General features: G+C 33.7%; 1 protein-coding gene across 1 annotated transcript in view; it reads right to left on the bottom strand.

Moving 5' to 3' along the window:
• Window positions 1-22,096, bottom strand: part of LOC6053717 — a 51,580-nt gene that overhangs the window by 13,185 nt on the left and 16,299 nt on the right. Inside the window, 2 exon segments of the mRNA XM_038250929.1 lie at window positions 10,571-10,763; window positions 16,947-17,069. Coding sequence (XP_038106857.1) covers window positions 10,571-10,763; window positions 16,947-17,069 — 316 coding nt within the window.

Raw genomic sequence — 22,096 nt, 5'->3', positions numbered from 1 at the left:
CAATATTACGCCCTTTTGAAATGTTAGTCTTGATTTAAAATTTTTGTAAATATTTTTTTCGACAAGATCAGAAAATTTCACGAATGTTTCATATTTTAACATTGTTAATCGGACCTATAGTTGCTGAGATATCGACATTAGAAAATGGTAGGTTGTTTGGGTGAGACTTAGAAAACATCAATTTTCCTGTTTTTAAACCTTTGCATGGCAATTTCTCAGCAACTAAGGGTCGTATCAACAAAGTCCGAAAAAGCAAAGTATAGAGAATTTTCTCAGCTTTTCAAATATATTTTTTTCAAAATTGGGCAAACATGTGCACTAATTTAAAAAAATGAAAAACTGCGACTATTTAAAAAAAAACTCTTAAATATGGCTTTAACTTGAAAACGGTGCACTTTATAAAATGTTCACTAAAGTACTTTTTGATTGCAAATTTGATTTTACATCGAAAAATGAAGTTGAAAAATTTTTACGACCAAAATTTCAATTTTTTGAAAAAATCAGTATTGATTAAAAAATTTATTACTCGGTCAATGAATTTTTGCACAACCTGGAAATTTCTGAAAAGTTGGCATTTTATGTCCTCTAAAACACATAAAAAAATATTAAAAATAGTGTTTTTTTGTAAATCAAGTTTTAGTGATAAAAAGTTAAATAAAAAAATCATTAAATTTTTTTTACCGTGTATTATTTTTTTCCAGTGTAGTCCATACCCATACCTACAACTTTGCCGAAGACACCTAATCGATCAAAAAATTCCTTCAAAAGATACAGCTTTTTGAATTTTCATACATCATTTTTGTATGGACAGCTGCCAAATTTGTATGGAAAATTATATGGACAAACTAATGATGCAAAATGGCTTCTTTGGGCATACCGAAGGCACCAAAAAAGTTTCAGTCGGATTAAAAAATACAAAAAAAAACTAACTTAATCCACCTATGTGGTTGGCGCCTTCCTCACTTTTACCAACATTTGGTGATATAATGGGTTTGGACACCAATTCCATCTATTTCTCAATAAAAAAAATACACAAATGTCACTTAAGCGGTCATAACTTGAGACTGAACGTTGCCAGATCTTCAAACCTAACCAACGATGGGTCGGATGATGGATCCGGACATCGTTTACATGCATTTAAGTGAGATCCGGCTTTAAAAAGTACATAAATATCATTTAAGTGGTCTTATCTCGAGACAGGGTTGCCAGATCTTCAATGTTTTCGACTCATTTGAAAGGTCTTTCGATTACCTAAACAACGATGGGTCGGATGATGGATCCGGACATAGTTTACATACATTTAAGTGAGATCCGGCTTCAAAAAAGATCATAATTATCATAAAAGTGGTCATAATTTGAAACAGGGTTGCCAGATCTCCAATGTTTTGTACTCATTTGAAAGGTCTTTTGATAACCTCACCAACGATGGGTCGGATAATGGATCCGGACATAGTTTTCATATAGATAAGTGAGATCCGGCATCAAAATTCCAGCACCTGATTCGCAACTCTGACACTTTTTTATACGTAACTTTTGAACTACTTATCGGATCTTCAAACAATTCAATAGTGCAGTATGGGGCACCAAAACAAACCGAATGCAACTTGTTTGACTCAAATCGGATCAGCCAGTGCCGAGAAAACTTGGCAAGAATTTTGAGCACCAAGGAGAATACGCACACACACACACACACACACACACACAGACATTTGTTCAGTTTTCGATTCTGAGTCGATAGGTATACATGAATATAGGTCTACGAGCTGTTTTTCAAAAGTTCATTTTTCGAGCAGGATTATAGCCTTACCTCAGTGAGGAAGGCAAAAAATCGAATGACCGAAATCCTAGAAAACTGCTCATTTATAAAAATAGTGGAATGAATCTAAGAAATTATGTTGATTAATGAGTTTGATTGAACAAAAAAAAAAATGAATGTATGAACAAATTACAAACCAACTACGAACAGAATTCGTGAAAATTGTGCCATGCTTTTGCAATTGAAGATGAAATATCCCAAATTTCATGGAAATAATTGATTTGGATTGAAAACCGATCGAAAATGGCTTCGCATATCAAAAGTATTTTGATACTAAGCTCAAAACGTTGTATGTATTTTGATGATAATTAATTTTCAGAATAATTTTTGGGGAATTCCAAAATCGAAATCAGGAGCTTTAATAAACTTCCAGGATTCTATCTGCGATTCGGACTACGTTTTGTATTATGCACTCAAATCGTCCCCTAGGAAGAAAAAAATCAAATAAAATTGTGTCCTCATTTTCGAAGGGACGACGTTTTGTTATTGTCCCGCGGGGATCCAACCGCAAATGCTTTCATTGATTGTGGAACGAGCTGAGGACTTGAGTGGGTCAAGCTGGGATTAAATAGAAAAACTAACTTAATCCACCTACGTGGTTGATGCCTTCCTCACTTTTTACCAACAATGGGTAATATGAGTGGTTTGGACACATATTTCAGCTATTTTTTTTAGATCCAGAAAAATACGTACACACATATAACTTAAGTAATCATAACTCGAGACAAGGTTGCCAGATCTTCAATGTTTTCGACTCGATGGAAAGGTTTTTTGATAACCTAACCAACGATGGGTCAGATGGTAGATCCGGACGTAGTTTACATACATTTAAGTAAGATCCTGCTTCCAAAAACTACATAAATATTACTTAAGTGGCTATATCTCGAGACAGGGTTGCCAGATCTTCAATGTTTTGGACTCGTTGGAAAGGTCTTTTGACAACCTAACCAACGATGGGTCGGATGATGGATCCGGACATAGTTTACATACATTTAAGTAAGATCCGGCTTCCAAAAACTACATAAATATTACTTAAGTGGCTATATCTCGAGACAGGGTTGCCAGATCTTCAATGTTTTCGACTCGTTGGAAAGGTTTTTTGATTACCTAACCAACGATGGGTTGGTTGATGGATCCGGACATAGTTTTCATGCATATAATTGAGATCCGGATAAATGTGAAAACACATTTTTATATATAACTTTTGAACTACTTATCGAAACTTCAAACAATTCAATAGCGATGTATGGGACCCTAAACCAAGTCGAATGCAACCAGTTTGATCAAAATCGGTCCAGCCAGTGCTGAGAAAACTTGGCAAGAATTTTGAACACATACATACATACACACACACACACATACACACACACAGACATTTGATCAGTTTTCGATTCTGAGTCGATAGGTATACATGAATATAGGTCTACGAGCTGTTTTTCAAAAGTTCAATTTTCGAGCAGGATTATAGCCTTACCTCAGTGAGGAAGGCAAAAGGTTCATGCCACTTTACCGAAAGGTTAGCCCTTTAGGGTAAGCGGAATTGAATGCTCCAAGGATTGAGTTGATTGAGTTGAGTTGGATTTTAGTGAGTTTTTTGAAAAACTAATTGTTTTGAAAATAATAACACATTGATTTGCGAATGAAGAACTGAGGGTAATAAAAAAGTGTCTCTCCACAAAGGTTTCATTTCACTTAGTAAAAGTACCAGGAATGTTAGCACAAACTAACAAGACACAAGTCTGTTCCTTGATACAGTTTAAAGTGGTGTGCAACCATGAATAACAACGTAAATACAAACAAACATACACAAGTTAAGCACTTAGTCTTGTTCGGAGCTGACTGGTCTGTTGATGCTCCGAAGGGGATGCTCCTTTGTGCGGAAAGTCAAAGCAGAGCACATGCTCGGTACACAAACCTAACACCCAGGACCAAAAACTGTGATGAATTTCTAAACAAATAGGTACAAGAAACATTACACCTAGAAGATGGACCGTGTTGCATGTCGAGCATGTTTGCCCTGGCAGGAGGAGAGTTGTTTGTGTTTGAGCTCATATATATCTTCTGTGCAGACATTGTCAGCCTAAGCAGCACCTCATGGCAGGTTGTGGTACTTTCAGTTGGTTAAATTGTAAAGATAATTTATTTTGAATTTGAGAAGTTTGTTTTTTTTTTGGATTTTTTTAATAAGGATGGCAAAAAACTATAATTTAATCAAATTGAAATTTTTAACCAGAGCATTTTTACATTTTTTAATATAAGGTGTATCAGTTTGATCTGTACTGTAGTTATTTATGGAAAGTTGTCACCGTTACTGAATGAAGCTGCAGCATTTTAGTTCATGTTTCCAAACGCAATCAATAACACATCTTGGTAAAAGTTCTCCCATTTTTCCAACCACACAAACTCCACTGCACTAACTCCCTCTTTTGCATTGCATCTCGAGCTCAGAGTCTCAAGTTATGATTTACTGTGTTTGAGTCACACAGACGATTTCTGGTGAATAAATTTCCGAAGAGATTCACATTTCACAACTTTGCTCGTACCTTCTCCCCCCCCCTCCTCCCTTATTCCCCTACCAAACTCAAGGACTTAGTATTACAATTTATGGGCGCTTTTCTTCGTCGTTTTCCCCTCTATTTTTGGGCACATAGAAAGAGGGCTGTTGCTGCACTTCCGTTGGAAGAAGCTCGCCCGGCTACTCTCAAGTCCTTGCTCGGTTGTAATCTAGCGCAGACGAAGGCAAAGCTACACAGTTTGAAAGTGGACTATCGTTTATCTGGGAATCGGGGACCTCGGGGCTGAGCACGAACTTGAGATGTAACGTAACGTGAGTTCTGTTTTGGGTGGTTTGAATACTATCTTGTTCAAGAAAATGTTGCCAAAATGCTTGAAAAATGCCCCGAACTTGAATTAAAATACTGTGGCAACACTGGTCAGAGGATTTCATATCTGGCGCACTCATAACTCTGCTCTCGTGGATAGCAAGTATTCCCCAGTGGACGATGCACATAAACACTTCAACTGGAGCATTCGTGCATGCTTTTCCCATTTATATGGCCGGACCTGGGGGGAAAGGGGGCCGAATTGTCTGGTACCGAAAATAGTTTTCGACCAGTTGGAGCAGATACAAATGGATGTATATTTTCATGATATTTTTTAAATTGTGTTTTGAACTCTGGAATAAGGTAATAAATTTAGATCATGAAAAAAAAAACATATACCGTCAGTGGGGGTGAGATTGGGTCAAAGTGATTTTTTACGGATTTTACCATTTCTCAGGTTTTCTCAATGAAACTAAATTCTGTTAAAAGGGTTGTGTAGGGGACATCTTAAGATGACTTCGCTGAAAAAATCTCGTCCCTAGAACAAATCCTGTTATTTTGGCAGCTGTCTAAAGTTAGGGTACGTTTTTGGCCAAAAATGACCTCTCAAAAAATCATTTTTCTAATATTTTTGTTAGAATTGCTCTAAAACTACCCAAATATTTGAAAATCTCCACTTCAAACATTGTAGCATGTCAATACGATTCCCTCAAACAAGAAACACTGTTGGATGACTTGTTTTTACCATATCGTTGTATTTGAGCATCATTTTAGTTTCATTTGACCCAATGTCACCCCCTCTAAGGGGTGAGATTGGGTCAATTTTCAAATTATTGGCATTTAAGGTAGTGTTCATCAAAATCCACCATATTTTGGGAAAATGTTAGTAAACTATCTAAGAACAAATCTACGTTGAAAGATTTTCGATGTTATTTAAATTGTTTTTGTTACTAAGAAATTACGAGAGGTGTATCGTTTTTTGACCCATAGTCACCCCTACTGACGGTATATTTGTATCAAAAAACTTGAAAATTTCAATGTGATTTCATGTGCAATCTGCTAAAATCGATTTAAAATGCATTTCTCTGTGATTGGAATCAGTTTTAGCATGTTTGAGTCTATTTAAAAATCTTTTGATTTGTGGTAAATTTTCAATCTAATTTCGATTTAATTTTTGTTTTCGTCATTTTGTGACAACTGATGATAACAAAACAACTGAACTAGTGTTAAATGCAAGTTTCAAACACTTTTTTCATTCAAATGTTGAAACTACGGCCTGTTATTTAAATATTTTTATTGTTTGAAAAAAATATTAACTGTTGTCTAGAAACAGGCGAATCAGTACTAATTTCAAATTTTCGCCAAGGCATGGTGCTTAAAATTTGCATGATGATTCCAATTCGTTCAAAGATATAAACACATGTTGAAATTGATACATTTTTTTATTTGCTCGACATAAAAATGCATAGAAATGTCGGTTTTGAAAAATAATGAAATATGTTTTAAATTTAAACCAATATTTTCTAGATAAATTTTATTATCCGAACAAAAAAAAATTCGAGGTCAAATTTTTTTTTAAATGAATTTTTGTTTTGCTCCTGGATTTAAATTGGTACAAAAAAAATCAAGTTTCCAATTAATTTCATGTTATTAGATGTATTTTCAATTTTGAAAATAATTTCTGTGAACAAAATACTGTTGTTAAGAGTAGCAAAATGTTTCAAGCTAAAAAGAGATTTCAGTACAGTACTTTCCATAATTCTAAAATATGGAAAAACTTACTTGAAATTGAATAAAAACTAGTTTTAGCCCAGGATTTTTTATTGGACGGATATTTATGAGAAGAGATTGATATGGGTGAATTTTTGCTCAAAATTTACAATTTGAAAAAAAAAAAAAATTTAAAGTCATTAGAAAAAAGTTGAACAAAATGTAAGTTTCTCAATATTCAGCATTCTTTCTACTGAAATTGTGAATGTTTTAGTCATTTTTTTTTGTGTTTCATCAGTGGCCCGCAAGGGTTAATTTCTGGAATAGTTTGCTAGGTTTAGCTGGCTGAGTTCCACTGCTCTAGAAATTGCGTGTTTTTTTAATTCTCAGTTTTACTCAAAAAGCTTCATTTTTCAATTCGTCATATTTCGTAAACTATTGGTTCAACTATAGTCACTGAAAAAAAACAAAAATAATAAATGGGTTTTATTCTCAGCTCTTTTTGACACTAATAATTTCAAGTTTTCAGAATTATTAAAAAAAAAAGCTACGTGCAAATACGAATAAAATTTAAAAAAAACTGAACTTTTAGTGATAAAACACAATAAAATAATCAGCATTTTTTCGTGCATTAAGTTTCTGCAATGTTCTGCTCTTTTTGATACTAATACAACTTTGCCGAAGACACCAAATCGATCAGAAAAGCCCCTTCTCAAGATAAATATTTTGGAATATTCACTCACATGTCCATTTTGAATCAACAGCCAGCAAAATTAAGCATGTTTGCATGTCTCTGGTTATGCTTTGAAGTTTCATGCAAAGATCCAAGAACTTTCTAGACACCAGACTGGATGAAAAGATTTCCTGCTGGGACTGATTTATTTCAAACACTGGTTCACCCTTGTAGAACCAACGGGAGCATGTACTTAATCAGGAATGTTGAACAGAACGTTTCCACACTTGGAAGCAAGCATTTATCTGCCGCAAGCCATACTCAAACAATTTCAAAACCATTTTAAGTTGATAGTGGTAATTCAAATTTTAACATTCGATATTGAAAGAATTTGATCAATCTCTTAATATTTTTTTGCATTTAATTTTTAAAAATCTATTCTTAGACATTTCTGTTGAAATATTTATCCTAGAAACAGATTTAAAGATGGCAACCATTGAATCTCATCCTTATCCTTCCTGTCTGATGATTTATTTTCAATGTTTGTGGTCAATCTTATGGAATTTTTGAATGAAAAATAATCTTTGAGATTTTCATATTGAATTCGTTCAAATTCAACAAAACATATTTTAAGGGAATTTCCTCAGATTTCTCTTAGATCAGCGGTTCCCAACCTTTTTCGACTATTTCCCCCCTTGGATTATTTTCAAAACCTTCATTCCCCCCTTTAATAATAAAATTTAGTAACAATTCTCAAAAATCATATTTGGGTAATTCTCTACCAACTCACACGAAATCGGGAAAAGTTGCCCCGACCCCTCTTCGATTTGCGTGAAACTTTGTCCTAAGAGGTAACTTTTGTCCCTGATCACGAATCCAAGGTCCGTTTTTTGATATCTCGTGACGGAGGGGCGGTACGACCCCTTCCATTTTTGAACATGCGAAAAAAGAGGTGTTTTTCAATAATTTGCAGCCTGAAACGGTGATGAGATAGAAATTTGGTGTCAAAGGGACTTTATGTAAAATTAGACGCCCGATTTGATGGCGTACTCAGAATCCCGAAAAAACGTATTTTTCATCGAAAAAAACAGTAAAAAAGTTTTAAAATTTCTCCCATTTTCCGTTACTCGACTTAAAAAATTTTGGAACATGTCATTTTATGGGAAATTTAATGTACTTTTCGAATCTACATTGTCCCAGAAGGGTCATTTTTTCATTTAGAACAAAATTTTTCATTTTAAAATTTCGTGTTTTTTCTAACTTTGCAGGGTTATTTTTTAGAGTGTAACAATGTTCTAAAAAGTTGCAGAGCAGACAATTACAAAAATTTTGATATATAGACATAAGGGGTTTGCTTGTAAACATCACAAGTTATCGCGATTTTACGAAAAAAAAGTTTTGAAAAAGTTACTTTTTGCGTTTCTCTTTGTTTCGTCGTCCGTGTCTGTCGCGGGTGACCATGAATGGCCATGATCGATGACGACCCACTTTTTCAAAACTTTTTTTTCGTAAAATCGCGATAACTCGTGATGTTTATCAGCAAACCCCTTATGTCTATAAATCAATTTTTTTGTAATTGTCTGCTCTACAACTTTGTAGAACATTGTTACACTCTAAAAAATAACCCTGCAAAGTTAGAAAAAACACGAAATTTTAAAATGAAAAATTTTGTTCTAAATGAAAAAATGATCCCTCTGGGACAATATAGATTCGAAAAGTACATTAAATTTCCCATAAAATGACATGTTCCAAAATTTTTTACAGTCGAGTAACGGACAATGGGATAATTTTTAAAACTTTTTTAGTGTTTTTTTTTTGATGAAAAATACGTTTATTCGGAATTCTGAGTACGCCATCAAATCGGGCGTCTAATTTTACACAAAAGTCCCTTTGACACCAAATTTCTATCTCATCACCGTTTCAGGCTGCAAATTATTGAAAAACATCTCTTTTTTCACATGTTCAAAAATGGAAGGGGTCGTATCGCCCCTCCGTCACGAGATATCAAAAAACGGACCTTGGATTCGTGATCAGGGACAAAAGTTACCCTTAGGACAAAGTTTCACGCAAATCGAAGAGGGGTCGGGGCAACTGCTGTGTGAGTTGGCGGAGAATTACCCATTTGTTTTGGCAAGAATTTATGTAGAAAGATTAAAAAAATCCTTACTAAATATTTTTGTACTCTTGCAATAAAAGAACAAATATTCAGCGATTTGTTTTAAAAATTTTACAATCCCTGCTCATAGTTAATGAAATGCAATTGTCTAAAGATAAATTTGAAAAGCCAACAAATCTTAAAGATAAATCTCGTAAAAAAACATAAAGCTAAGCTCATAACCGAAAAAACAGAACTCGAGGGAATAAAAAAAAATAATGCATTGATCATGTTTGCAAGAATGTCAATGAATTCTGTATCACTGACATTTAGTACAGCTAATTTTTGAAAACTAGAACGAAAAAAACTCAAGAACCCTACATGTTTAAAACAATATGAAAATTATGAGAAATTGATTTCTTCGAAAAAACATTCATAATTTTTCTGTTTTTGCCCGTTTTATGTTAGACATTTTCAAAAATAAAACCAAAAAAATGGCAAGGAAATTCAAATATTTCACAAGAAGTTTAAACATAATTATAAGCATTAAACTTTGATAAAAGTGCCCTAGAATGGCCGAATTCCCCTCCAGGGGGAATTCCTAACCGGTTGAGAAACACTGTCTTTGATGGTCCTGTTGGAACACATCTTCTCCAGAAACCCGCACCCACAAAACCGGCCACGAATGGACCAACCTGCAAGAGCAAGTTTAAAGGATAAAGTAAACTTATCAGCATGTTTGCATCAAAGCGCGGAGGTCCTTCCCCGGAGGGGGTCAAAACCTCTCGTGACATCGGACCTAGCGAAAGGACATACTTGTTTTCCTTCTTTTTTATTCGTCGGTTGCTTCAAACCAAATAAACTTTCCAAACACGGACGCAAAAGTTGAATGGGATTTTTCGAGAATGTTGTTTGGTTTCTGCTTGGGTCCACGTGGTTGAACGTGACCGGGGTCTTGTCCCCCTTGAAGGCGGGAGTGGGAAGCACTCGGAAGAAATATGATGTACGAAGTGCAGCAGTAGCAGCAGCAGGTCCCTCCGAAGAGTCCTTGCCAGCAGTAGAGGACTGCGATATTGTCTGCTATTTGGTTGCTGAAGGCAGTTCCAGGACGGGATCGGGTTGGGAGATTTATGAACAAGATATTGAGCGTGTGTATGTGTGTTCCTCTGGGAAGATTGGTGTCCTGAATGATGTATGGACAGTTATAGGTTGCACTTTGCAGTACGTAAGAACACATTGAAAGAACTCGGAAATCGTTTGAGATATTGAGCGTTGAATTGTGAATTGATATTTCAAGAATGATTTCTTGCTGAACCTCCTTTTTTGGTTTATTGATTTTTCTTGCTTAAGGCCGCTTAAGAATAATTTTCTAAATAGACGTGCAAGTCAACTTCATCGTTAAAAAAAACCAATTAAAATATGAAAACAAAACCCCCAGACAACTCTCGCCTTACCTTTGTACCCGTTCATCGTGAGGTACCGATCGCCCTGGTCGGTCAGCTCGCCGTCGTACACGCTGCTCTGGAACAGGTTCATGTTGTGCTGCCCGCTGGACGTCCCGGTGGCCAGTATTCGCGGTCGGTCCTCCTCCAGCAGCCGCTCGGTGCTCTCGTGGTAAATCTGGTGGATCGAAGCTTCACACTTGAGCTGAGGTTCAAAAAGAAAAAAAGCGGGGTTAAAAGAAAAACCAAGTCAGTTAATGAGGAAAAAAACTTTTCCATCGAGCTCCGCTCTACGGCTCGGATAAGGACACACTCCGTTGAACTCCGCTCGGTGTTAATTGAAAGGATAATTAAAATTAATCCGTCTGCTTCTTCGTACTCTCGTTTCGCCGCCCACCTCGGTGCAGTCAACCCGGGGCGGGAAAGAATGGGAAATTCTTCCCCGACGAGGAAAACAATAGCTTAATTATCGAGGTCTTTCCCGGGTGCACCACACCTTGGCGCGGAGCATCTTCTCTCGATTAGTGGTGGAGGGTATCGCGGTTGAATGGCACTTGGGTTGCCGCCTTCGAGATGGAATTTTAATTGAGTGGAGATGATGGATTTTGCAAGTGTTAGGAAAGTTGCTGGCGATGGTGTGCGGATCAATGAACTGTGAACCGCGGCCGTCAATCTGGATGATTCAGTAGTAAAACCAGAGCCGAATTTAATACACATATTTTAAGCCTGTATTTTTTTAACGTAAATTTGAATGACATTGAAAGATTGAAGTTTTTTCTGTATAAAAAAAAGAATTAGGACGGAATAATTTTAATTTTTACTGAGCAAGGAAGAAAAATGTTTAAAAAACTTCAAAAAAACTTTTCCTACAAATATTGAAAAACTCTTTAATTTAGTTTAGTTAGTGATCTGTAAATCAGTCAGTACAAGTGCCTATTCATTTTCCCTTTTTGGACCTTCATCGGAAGCCTTCAAATTACTCCCTGTAAGTCTGAGCCACTGTAGTTCTTGGCAACCACTGCATAGGTATTCCTTGTGGCCCTCAAAAATCAATCTAATTACAGAATGGCAGATTAGAAATGCTTGTTTTTTAATCTAAGCATTTTGTACAAGACTGTTGCGAATATTTTTTGAAGTTTATGTTTTTGAAATGATATTTTTTTCTCGTGTTGTCAATATTTGAATTATAATACCTTATAATACAAAACTTTAACATACTTTATTCACTAGTTAAGTTGTTTTGAAATCATTATAATTTCAAAAATATATAAACTTTGTAAATATCTAAGAATTCGTTAATTTTTGAATGGTTTTACGCCTGTTTTCCGTTGAGTTATACAAATATGATTATTGTTCTAAATTTCACATTTGACTAAAAATGAAAAAATAAACATTTCTTAACAGGGGTGACCAATGTTTAGCCCGGGCCAAACGTGGCCCGCGAGGTCATGTTTTGTGGCCCGTGGACCCATTTTGAATGATCATGTAAAATGGCCCTTTGACTCATCTTTAAGTGATTTTATAATTCCCGTTAAGTTTATGCCTATTTTGTGAACATTTATAGATTTTGTTCCTTGCCCTGATACAAATTGTAAAAAAAATAAGCTAATTGAACAATCAAAATCAAAGTATAGAAAATCCATACTTTGATCCCGATTATATGAAACAAATATTGTGTAAAAATCTATCTTATCGAAACTATCTATCGTAACACGTTTAAATGTGTTTAAAAAGAGAAAATTATGTACAAAATTTCATCAAATATTTATTGAAATTAAATTTAAATTGGAGGAATAATTAAAAAAAACCCTAAAGCAACTATTTGTAATAACGATTGCACATAATTTAAAAAAATAAATTACACAGTTTTGAAAAAATGTGTCACTCCTTCTTAAATATATTTGAAACATAAATTTAAGAAAGCAGTTTAAATACAACTTCAAAACTTTCATTATATTTGTGAAACCATAATCGATGAGGCACGAAAATTGCAATGAAAAGCAGATGAATAATATTTTTGTTGGTATGTTTTTGGATTTTCAGATTTTAATAAAATTTAACCAATTGGTTGGAGGCATTTCCGTAGAAAGCTTTAATGTTTTATTTTTATTTTTGAAGAAATCAATAACATTTTTTGTCGCAAGCTCATGTGAGCTTTAAATTTGGCCCACCATTCAAAAACTTTGAGCATGTGTCCTTTTCAAATGTCCGTTTCATAGAACATATTTTACATAGAGATGTTGATTTATTTAATTTTTTTATTTTTTTTTCAATAATTCTAGAGGAGGCGCACAATCATTCGCAAAGCTTCGTTTTTTCATTTCGTTTTTTTTTTATGTTTTCTAGGTCAAGGATATTTGCAAAGGAACTCCTGATCGTCCTTTCCACTTAGAACTTTTTAAGGTATATTTGATTTGCAGCCATTTTAATACGAATTCATTTTCAAAGAACTGGTCATTTTCAAAATAATCGCAAAGACTAAGGAACCATCCATAACTAGACACCTTAGAGGGGGAGGAGGTGGGGGGTGGTTCAGCGGTTGTCCACATTCTATACAAAAAAATACTTGTTTTGTATGTAAATTGTCCACAAAGGGGAGAGCGGGAGGGGGCTGAGATTTCAAAAAAGTATCTTCGGGGTTTATGGATAACCCCTAATAGAATTTTTTACATCTTAAATCAATTTATTTCCAAAGGACTACCTCATGTTGAAAATAAGCCAAGAATAACAATCAAATAACTGCTTCTGTTTGAAAAAATGTTATACACATTTTTTTAAACACGAATTTACTTTTAAAGAACTGATCATGAGCAACTCTCTTCGAAATCGGCCGATTTCGACCATTTTTATTTTTTGTATTTTTTTATTTGACTCAAACTTTGTAGGGGCCTTCCCTATGACCAAATAAGCTATTTTGCGTCATTGGTTCACCCATACAAGTCTCCATACAATTTTGGCAGCTGTCCATACAAAAATGGTAATGGTACATTCGTGAAATTTTCCGATCTTTTCGAAAAAAATATTATGAAAATTTTTAAATCTAGACTAGCATTTTAAATGGGCGTAATATTCAATATTTGGCCCCTTTTCAAATGTTAGTCTTGATTTTAAAAAATTCAAAATATTTTTTTCGAAAAGATCGGCAAATTTCACGAATGTTTCATGTATTAACATTGAAAATCGGACCATTAATTGCTGAGATATCGTCATTAGAAAATGGTGGGCTGTTTGGGTGAGACTTAGAAAACTTCAATTTTCGTGTTTCTTTTTCTTTAAGCCGCTGTATCTCAGCAACCAGAGGTCCAATCTTCAATGTCTCTTAGACAATTTTATAGCAAATTTTCTGAATTTTTCAAAAAAATATTTTTAGAAATGGTCACTCATGGTCACTATTTTTAAAAATTGAAAAACTGCAAATATTTCGCTAAAATCAAACTTTCGGTGGCTATATCTTGTAAACGGAGCCCTTAATCAAAAAATCTGTAAAGTACTTTTCGATTGCAAATTCAATTTTGCATTAAAAAATAATGTCAAACTTGTTTTTGCATAAAACTTCGATTTTTTCCAAAAATCACTATTTTTTCAAAAATTCATAACTCGGCGGCAGATTTTTTGACCATGTTTCTCTATGGCTCAAAAGTTGCGGATTTTTGTCCCCTAAAACATATCAAAAAATCTCGAAAATCAAAAAATACATATTTTGGGAAATTGAGTTTTAGTGAAAAAAAAGTTGATAAAAAATCTGCAAATACCTATTTTTTTCTCAAAAGTCCTCAACAATACCTACAACTTTGCCGAAGACACCAAATTGATCAGAAAATTCACTCAAAAGTTACAGCTGTTTGAATATTTACATACCATTTTTGTATGGACAGCTGCCAAAATTGTATGGAGACTTGTATGGGTGAACCAATGACACAAAATAGCATATTTGGTCATAGGGAAGGCCCCCACAAAGTTTGAGCCAAATAAAAAAATAAAAAAAAAAAAAAAAAATCCATTTCCGGTTTTGGTAGAGAATTGCTCTCATGATGAAAATAAAGCAAACAATTGAAATATTTCTGAAAAAACGGCTTAGGCCGATACATATATTTAACAAAGTTTATGTGGCCCCCTTCATAATAGTTTCAAAATATCAGGAAGCAAAAAAAAAAATCATGTTTGGGATCAAAATAGATGTTTGGGATCGCCTAAAAATAATTTGAATTTTCATGAAATGCCAATGTACCGATCAGCAAAAAAAATCGAAGAAACTAAAAGTTTCCTCAACATTTAAATATTAGGGAAACTAATGATTTTAAAACAACTGGACCGGTGTAAGCACGTTTAAACACTTTTTTTCATTTTAATGTTTAAATAATGGTTCGTAATTTCAATTTGGTATATTCCGAGCCTTATTTAAAAAAAAACATTTTTTTGTTAAAATAAAAAAAATAAAAATAAGTTGATAAAAATAAATTTTTAATTAATTTAAGAATATGCTCACGTTTAAGAATGCAAAATCTTGTAGATTTTTTTTTATATAAAAACCAATCTACAGACATTTTTGAAAGTTTATGTATGTCTCTCGACTCTGACCAATATCGAGAGGGGCAAAATAAAAATCTGGGGTAATTTTTCAAAAGGTTCTACGCCCCTTGGAAAGGGTCTCTTGAAAAAGTAAGCGAGAAATGGCAAGCCATAATTTCAACATTTGAATAAAAAAGTGTTCCAAAATGCATTCAGTTTTTCACCGCTTCAGTTGTTTTGCAATAAATTGTTTATTGTCTTGGTCATTCGCTGCCCTATTTGCAATAAATAGTTTTTAAAATATTTAAGTTTTGACGAATTTTGCGTGACATTACATCACAATTTTGAAAATAAAATAAATTTTGTATTTTTTTAAAAATATGCAAAATTATAAAGAATGGAATACAAAATATTTTATAAATAGTCAAAAGCACTGATATTTGAATGTATGCAAAAACTCGAAGATTTTTTTTAACAATGTATTTTTAAAGAACTACTCATGTTGAAAATGTTGCAAAACACTAGTAGAAATGTATGAAAATTATCTTTTAAATAATCCAAGATACTGATCAGGAGTGAAAGAATATAAAACTCACGTGATTTTCCATTTATTTTTAAATACTCTTCTTCATAATTCACGAAACGATGTTCGCTAAAACGTCTACTCGGAGAAATGACTTTAGGTGTTCCACTCTCGAACTGGCCAACTTATACTTACATCCCTATTTGTAACATTTCAATTATTTTTCAAATATTTAATTTTTTTTTAAAGAAAGTCATCAAAAATGCTAGTTTTAAAACCAAATTTTCCTTTTTTAATTACTTCAATTTATTCTGCTTCCAGCTATTTAAAAATGTGAACGATTTTGTAACAATAATCTTACTTTCATGAAATTGATTATTTCGATTGCCCATTTAATTCCATAATCGCTTAAATTGTAAAAAAGTGAAAGGACGCTTGTAAGCGTTAACCCACCGTTACAAAGGGGTCACCAACCACTTTAGAAATCGTCAGTCAATCAAGATCGTCCCCCCAAAATCGAGGTCACCTGATTCACCTTAAGTTGGGTTCATTTCCCATCACCTTTTAGAGTCCAAAATCTGCTAGCGAATCCAAGACAAAACATTTCCCTCCCAAAGGGACCAACTTTTCCCTTTTCGTCACAAAAAGAAAAAGGGTGGCTTTATTCTTGAAATCAATTTAACTTTTAATTAACACCATTTACCCCATCGTCGTCGTCGTCGTCGTCCCCAAGATGATGGAATTGAATCTTTTGTTTTCCCTCCACGTGAACCCAAATCGAACGGCACACGACCCCTTCTTCCGGGTGCGTGAGGCCAGAAATAACCCCTTTTTCTTTCGCTTTCTTCCGAGTGACGGGGTTACGACAGACGTCAACGGCGAAGCGGGGACCATATTATAGATAAGCGAGTTGGGTCCTTCTGGGAGGAGGGGAAATAGCGGAGAAAAAAACATTTTTCTTTTCACTTTTTTTTTCTCTCTGATGCAATTCTTTGGGGGTGTCTTGAAAAGAAAAATTAACTTTCCGGTAAAAGCAACTGCATCAAGCTTGGTTGGAGCACAACAGAAGGGTGCCGTAAATTTGAATTAAAATTTATAATTAATTAATTTAACTTTCCTCGTTTTGATTACCATTTCAATAAGCTGGCGCTCTGTCGAGTTGGGACAGGCTAGTGAAAGTTTGCAATCTGTCAACAGAGGAACTAAAGTAGTAATTTGGATGCAAAATGGGAAAATTGGACGGAGAAACTTATTCAGCTGTTTACTCGGTGGGTGAACTGATCTAGAATTTTGGGTGAAATTTGATTCTCAGAAAAAAAAATTATAAAAATTCAAAAATATAATTCAATAACATACCTTCAGCTTTCCTTTGTTGAAGTGACTGTGTGAAACCATCACGTTGATCCCCAGCACCGAAGTCTCCAGTCCCGTACTTTCATCCTTGATAGATCTGTATTGTCTGGTTTGCTGTTGCAGCACCTGAAACAAAAAATGCAAAGTCAAATCATCGTAAAATTTCATCGCAACCAAAACGAAAAAAAAACCCTTATTTCAACCCGTCCCAATTTGGAGGAGCGCGAAAACCAATAACTTTAATCGAATTTTATTCACTCCTCGAAGCCGTCGTCGATTCTCGCGCCAAGGAAAAACTTGTTTGTTTGCGCTTCTAATTTGGAATCAGCTGTTGAAGAGATTGTGTTTGCGGAACGCGATCGAATCGGGAGAAAAAAAAACATCTCTCGTTTCGAAGGAGGAAAATGATGTCTACTGCCGTGAAGGTGGAAATGTTTTTCCTAGCGCGAGCTGGTATTTTTTTGCTCGATAGCTGAAGAGCCTGTTTGATGGTGGTTGTCCCTGGTGGGAAAGGAAGGACTTTTTTCCTCAAAGCATGTTGTCGGTTAGGCGACTGCAACGCTTTTTGGGGATGACCATGAGCGTAGATTGAAATTTGACAGTTTAGCAGTTTTCCGCAAAATTTGGCAAAAAAATTATACTGTATAAATTGCAAATATTTTTTTTGTTCTGAAATTGTGGATTGATTTTCAATTAAAAAAAAATATTCTAGGTGATCATGATTATTCAGAGTAAAAATTAAGCTCTGAACCTGTTTTGTTTTCCTCACTGGTTCTCTTCAATTTCGCTAATCGACTTTTTTGTATCTGTTTTATTTGGATGAATCATTGTCCATGAATTCCCAATGTTAACATTTTTAAAATCAAGCTTTCGTTTTCAAAAGGTCTACAAATAGCTAGACAAATTGATAATTTGCCTCATTTTAAAGTTACCAAATTATTATTTTTTTAATATTTTTATTGAAATAATCAGAAAATTTCACAAGAGTTTCAGCAAAAGCATTGAAAATCGAACCAAGAAAAAATACCCAACTTTTATGAAATTTTTAAGATTTTTAAGTTTTAAGTGGGAAATGGGACGAGCTTTCCGGTAAAAATATGTTCGAAACTGAAAAATCAAGTCTGTCATATAGAAATTGCCGAAACCCTATTTTTTCAACATTTTTTTTTTCAAAAACGTTGTATCTTCACAAAGATTGGACTTAGGACAATGGTCAATTTGAAGACTATTCTGTTAAATTGTTTGGATAATCGATTCCCGTATTCGGTTTATGAAAATTTTGACGTGCTCCACACTTTCGTGAGTCTTTTTGTAACATCATATATTTTTTCCGCGTATTTTTTCCGGAAAGCCCTCAAATTTTCTACATTTCCTATGGTGCAACGGCTCTGAGATACAGTAATATTTTAAAACCAAATCACAAAAATATTGAAAACACTTACGCCCTTCTCAAATTACATTATCGAGTGAAATTGGCCTCATATAAGGGTAATTCTCCGCCAACTCACACAGCAGTTGCCCCGACCCCTCTTCGATTTGCGTAAAACTTTGTCCTAAGGGGTAGCTTTTGTCCCTGATTACGAATCCGAGGTCCGTTTTTTGATATCTCGTGACGGAGGGGCGGTACGACCCCTTTAATTTTTGAACATGCGAAAAAAGAGGTGTTTTTCAATAATTTGCAGCCTGAAACGGTAATATGATAGAAATTTGGTGTCAAAGGGACTTTTATGTAAAATTAGACGCCCGATTTGATGGCGTACTCAGAATTCCGGAAAAAACGTATTTTTCAACAAAAAAAAAAACACTAAAAAAGTTTTAAAAATTCTCCCATTTTCCGTTACTTGACTGTAAAAAAATTTGGAACATGTCATTTTATGGGAAATTTAATGTACTTTTCGAATCTAAATTGACTCAGAAGGGTCATTTTTTCATTTAGAACAAAAATTTTCATTTTAAAATTTCGTGTTTTTTCTAACTTTGCAGGGTTATTTTTTAGAGTGTAACAATGTTCTACAAAGTTATAGAGCAGACAATTACAAAAAAATTGATATATAGACATATGGGGTTTGCTTATAAATATCACGAGTTATCGCGATTTTACGAAAAAAAGTTTTGAAAAAGTTACTTTTTGCGTTTCTCTTTGTTTCGTCTTCTGTGTCTGTCGCGGGTGACCATGAACGGCCATGATCGATGACGACCAACTTTTTCAAAATTTTTTTTTGTAAAATCGTGATAACTCGTGATATTTATAAGCAAACCCCTTATTTCTGTAGATCAATTTTTTTGTAATTGTCTGCTCTTCAACTTTGTAGGATATTGTTATACTCTAAAAATAACCCTGCAAAGTTAGAAAAAAAATTCTAAAATGAAAAATTTTGTTCTAAATGAAAAAATGACCTTTCTGAGTCAATTTAGATTCGAAAAGTACATTAAATTTCCCATAAAATGACATGTTCCAATTTTACAGTCAAGTAACGGAAAATGAGAGAATTTTTAAAACTTTTTTAGTGTTTTTTTTTTTGTTGAAAAATACGTTTTGTTCGGAATTCTGAGTAAGCCATCAAATCTGGAGTCTAATTTTACATAAAAGTCCCTTTGACACCAAATTTCTATCTCATTACCGTTTCAGGCTGCAAATTATTGAAAAACACCTCTTTTTTCGCATGTTCAAAAATGGAAGGGGTCGTACCGCCCCTCCGTCACGAGATATCAAAAAACGGACCTCGGATTCGTGATCAGGGACAAAAGTTACCTCATAGGACAAAGTTTCACGCAAATCGAAGAGGGGTCGGGGCAACTTTTTCCGATTTCGTGTGAGTTGGTAGAGAATAACCCATAAACAAGAATGGCTTACATAAGCCTCATATAAACAAGAAAGGCTTACATGTCTACAAAGTTTCATTAAAATCGGAAAGAGTCAAGAAAAAAGTACCTAAAAAATCCTGTTTTGGCCTGGAATTGCTCAAACGAAAAGATATTGAACATTCATACTTAAAAGTAGCTTTAATGTGAAGCCGTTGATTATTTTCAAAGAAAATTAATCATCACCATAAAATATTCTGTATTAAATTCAATCAAACAAATTCCAGCACCAAAAGTAATCAGCATGTGCCGGTTGTTGCCCTCTTGAAGCCACTGAAGGAATTTTTGATCTAAATCAAATGTTTCTCAAAATTTATATAATTTTGTGGAACAATCATTGACGTCCTAGTTGGCAATCATTGATCAATGACGATTTCCATAACTAAACAAGGAATGGGATAATCGTTACCAACAGGAATCAGCATGTGTAGGGCACTGTTCTAAATAACTTGTTGAAGGAATTTTGTCAAAATATTGAAAGCGACGCAAAATTTATATCTTTGAAGGAAAAATCATGACAATGATGGAAGTCTTCACGTTAACTTGAAAACAGTACATTTTATCAAAAAAGTTGTAAAGTACATGTCAATCTTCTCGATATTAATATTGCACCAGCTGTCAATAATTTTTTCCGTCCGTAGATTGATTGGATTTTTCGTTCTATAATTTGGTAACTTCCGCTCTCGACAGTCCCTTCAATATCGACAACGGGAGATTCCACTGTACTTTTCGATTGCAAATTTAATTTTGCTCCAAAAAAATATTTTAATATTTTTATTGTCGAGGTTTTCGTTATTTTCGAGAAAAAAAAACTATCCACTATGACTCAGAAGATATTTTTTAGTCGCCTAAACAAATTGAATTTCCAAAATTTTAAAATAAGTATTCTGGGAATTTAACTGATTAAATGATTGATTAAATGTTAAAATAAAAACAAATCGATTTTTATTGCGTGTACCCATTTTTATCCAAAAAGTACTAATCATAACTTAGAATTTTGCCGAACCAACTCGATCAGATAATCAAGTTACAGAATTCAATACGTTTACATGCCCATTTTGTATGATCAGCCCCGATAGTTGCATGAAGACTTGTATGGAAAAAAATATATGCAAAATCGCTTTTTTTTTAATAGGGAATGCATGGACAATGTTTCATATAAATCAAAAAATGAAAATCAAAAATCGCGAGAAAAAAAATAACATATCCATCGAAAAATACTTAAAATAAATAAAACTTCCAGAAAAACTGAAAAAAATATTTCGTTTGAATGAAACACTCACATAAAAATACATTATTAGAAAAAATCTTAATTTCACGAATTATTTTCAAAGGAACAAAAAAAAAAGAAATGAAAAATAAATAATTAGAAAAAAGAAGAAGGATAGTTTCAGAAAAAAAGACAACATATTTTGAAACAATACAGATTGTTTTTTTTGAATTTTAATTGAATTTAGATTTTTTTTTTTTCAAAAAAAAGTAGCTGCTAATGCTCAAAATAAAAAGAAAAAAACTCATGAAAATGATTTGAAAAAAAAAATATTTTGATGGAAATTAAGAATAACCTATAACAACAAGTCTTTAAAAGAAGAAAACCCCAGACTTATAATGAACAAACAAGTTTTTTTTTCAATTAATATTAAATTCTTTAAAACATATTTGAGTTCAACAATTTTCATATGAACAAATTTTAAGAAAAATAAAATTGTAAAATTTTCCACGTTCGACAAATTTTCCATTTAGCTTTTTTCTTTCCTTTCGACCTTTTGGCATTTGAGCAATTCTCTACCAAAACCGGAAATGGATTTTATTTGTATTTTTTTATTTGGCTCAAACTTTGTGGGGCCTTCCCTATGACCAAATAAACTATTTTGTGTGATTGGTTCATCCATACAAGTCTCCATACAATTTCGGCTGCTGTCCATACAAAAATGGTATGTAAACATTCAAACAGCTGTAACTTTTGAGTGAATTTTCTGATCAATTTGGTGTCATCGGCAAAGTTGTAGGTACTGTTGAGGACTTTTGAGAATTTTTTTTTTGCATGAAAAATTCGTGAAATTTTCCGATCTTTTCGAAAAAATATTTTGAATTTTTAAATCAAGACTAACATTTTAAAAGGGCCAAACATTGAATATTACCCTCATTTAAAATGTTAGTCTTGATTTAAAAATATTTTTCGAAAAGATCGGAAAATTTCACGAATTTTCATGTATTAAAATTGAAAATCGGACCATTATTTGCTGAGATTTGGTCATTAGAAAATGGTGGGTTGTTTTGGTGAGATTAAG

Source organism: Culex quinquefasciatus, chromosome 2 (genome assembly GCF_015732765.1).
Source record: "Culex quinquefasciatus strain JHB chromosome 2, VPISU_Cqui_1.0_pri_paternal, whole genome shotgun sequence".
Taxonomy (NCBI): Eukaryota; Metazoa; Arthropoda; class Insecta; order Diptera; family Culicidae; genus Culex; species Culex quinquefasciatus.
This window is presented reverse-complemented; position numbering and strand designations above follow the sequence as displayed.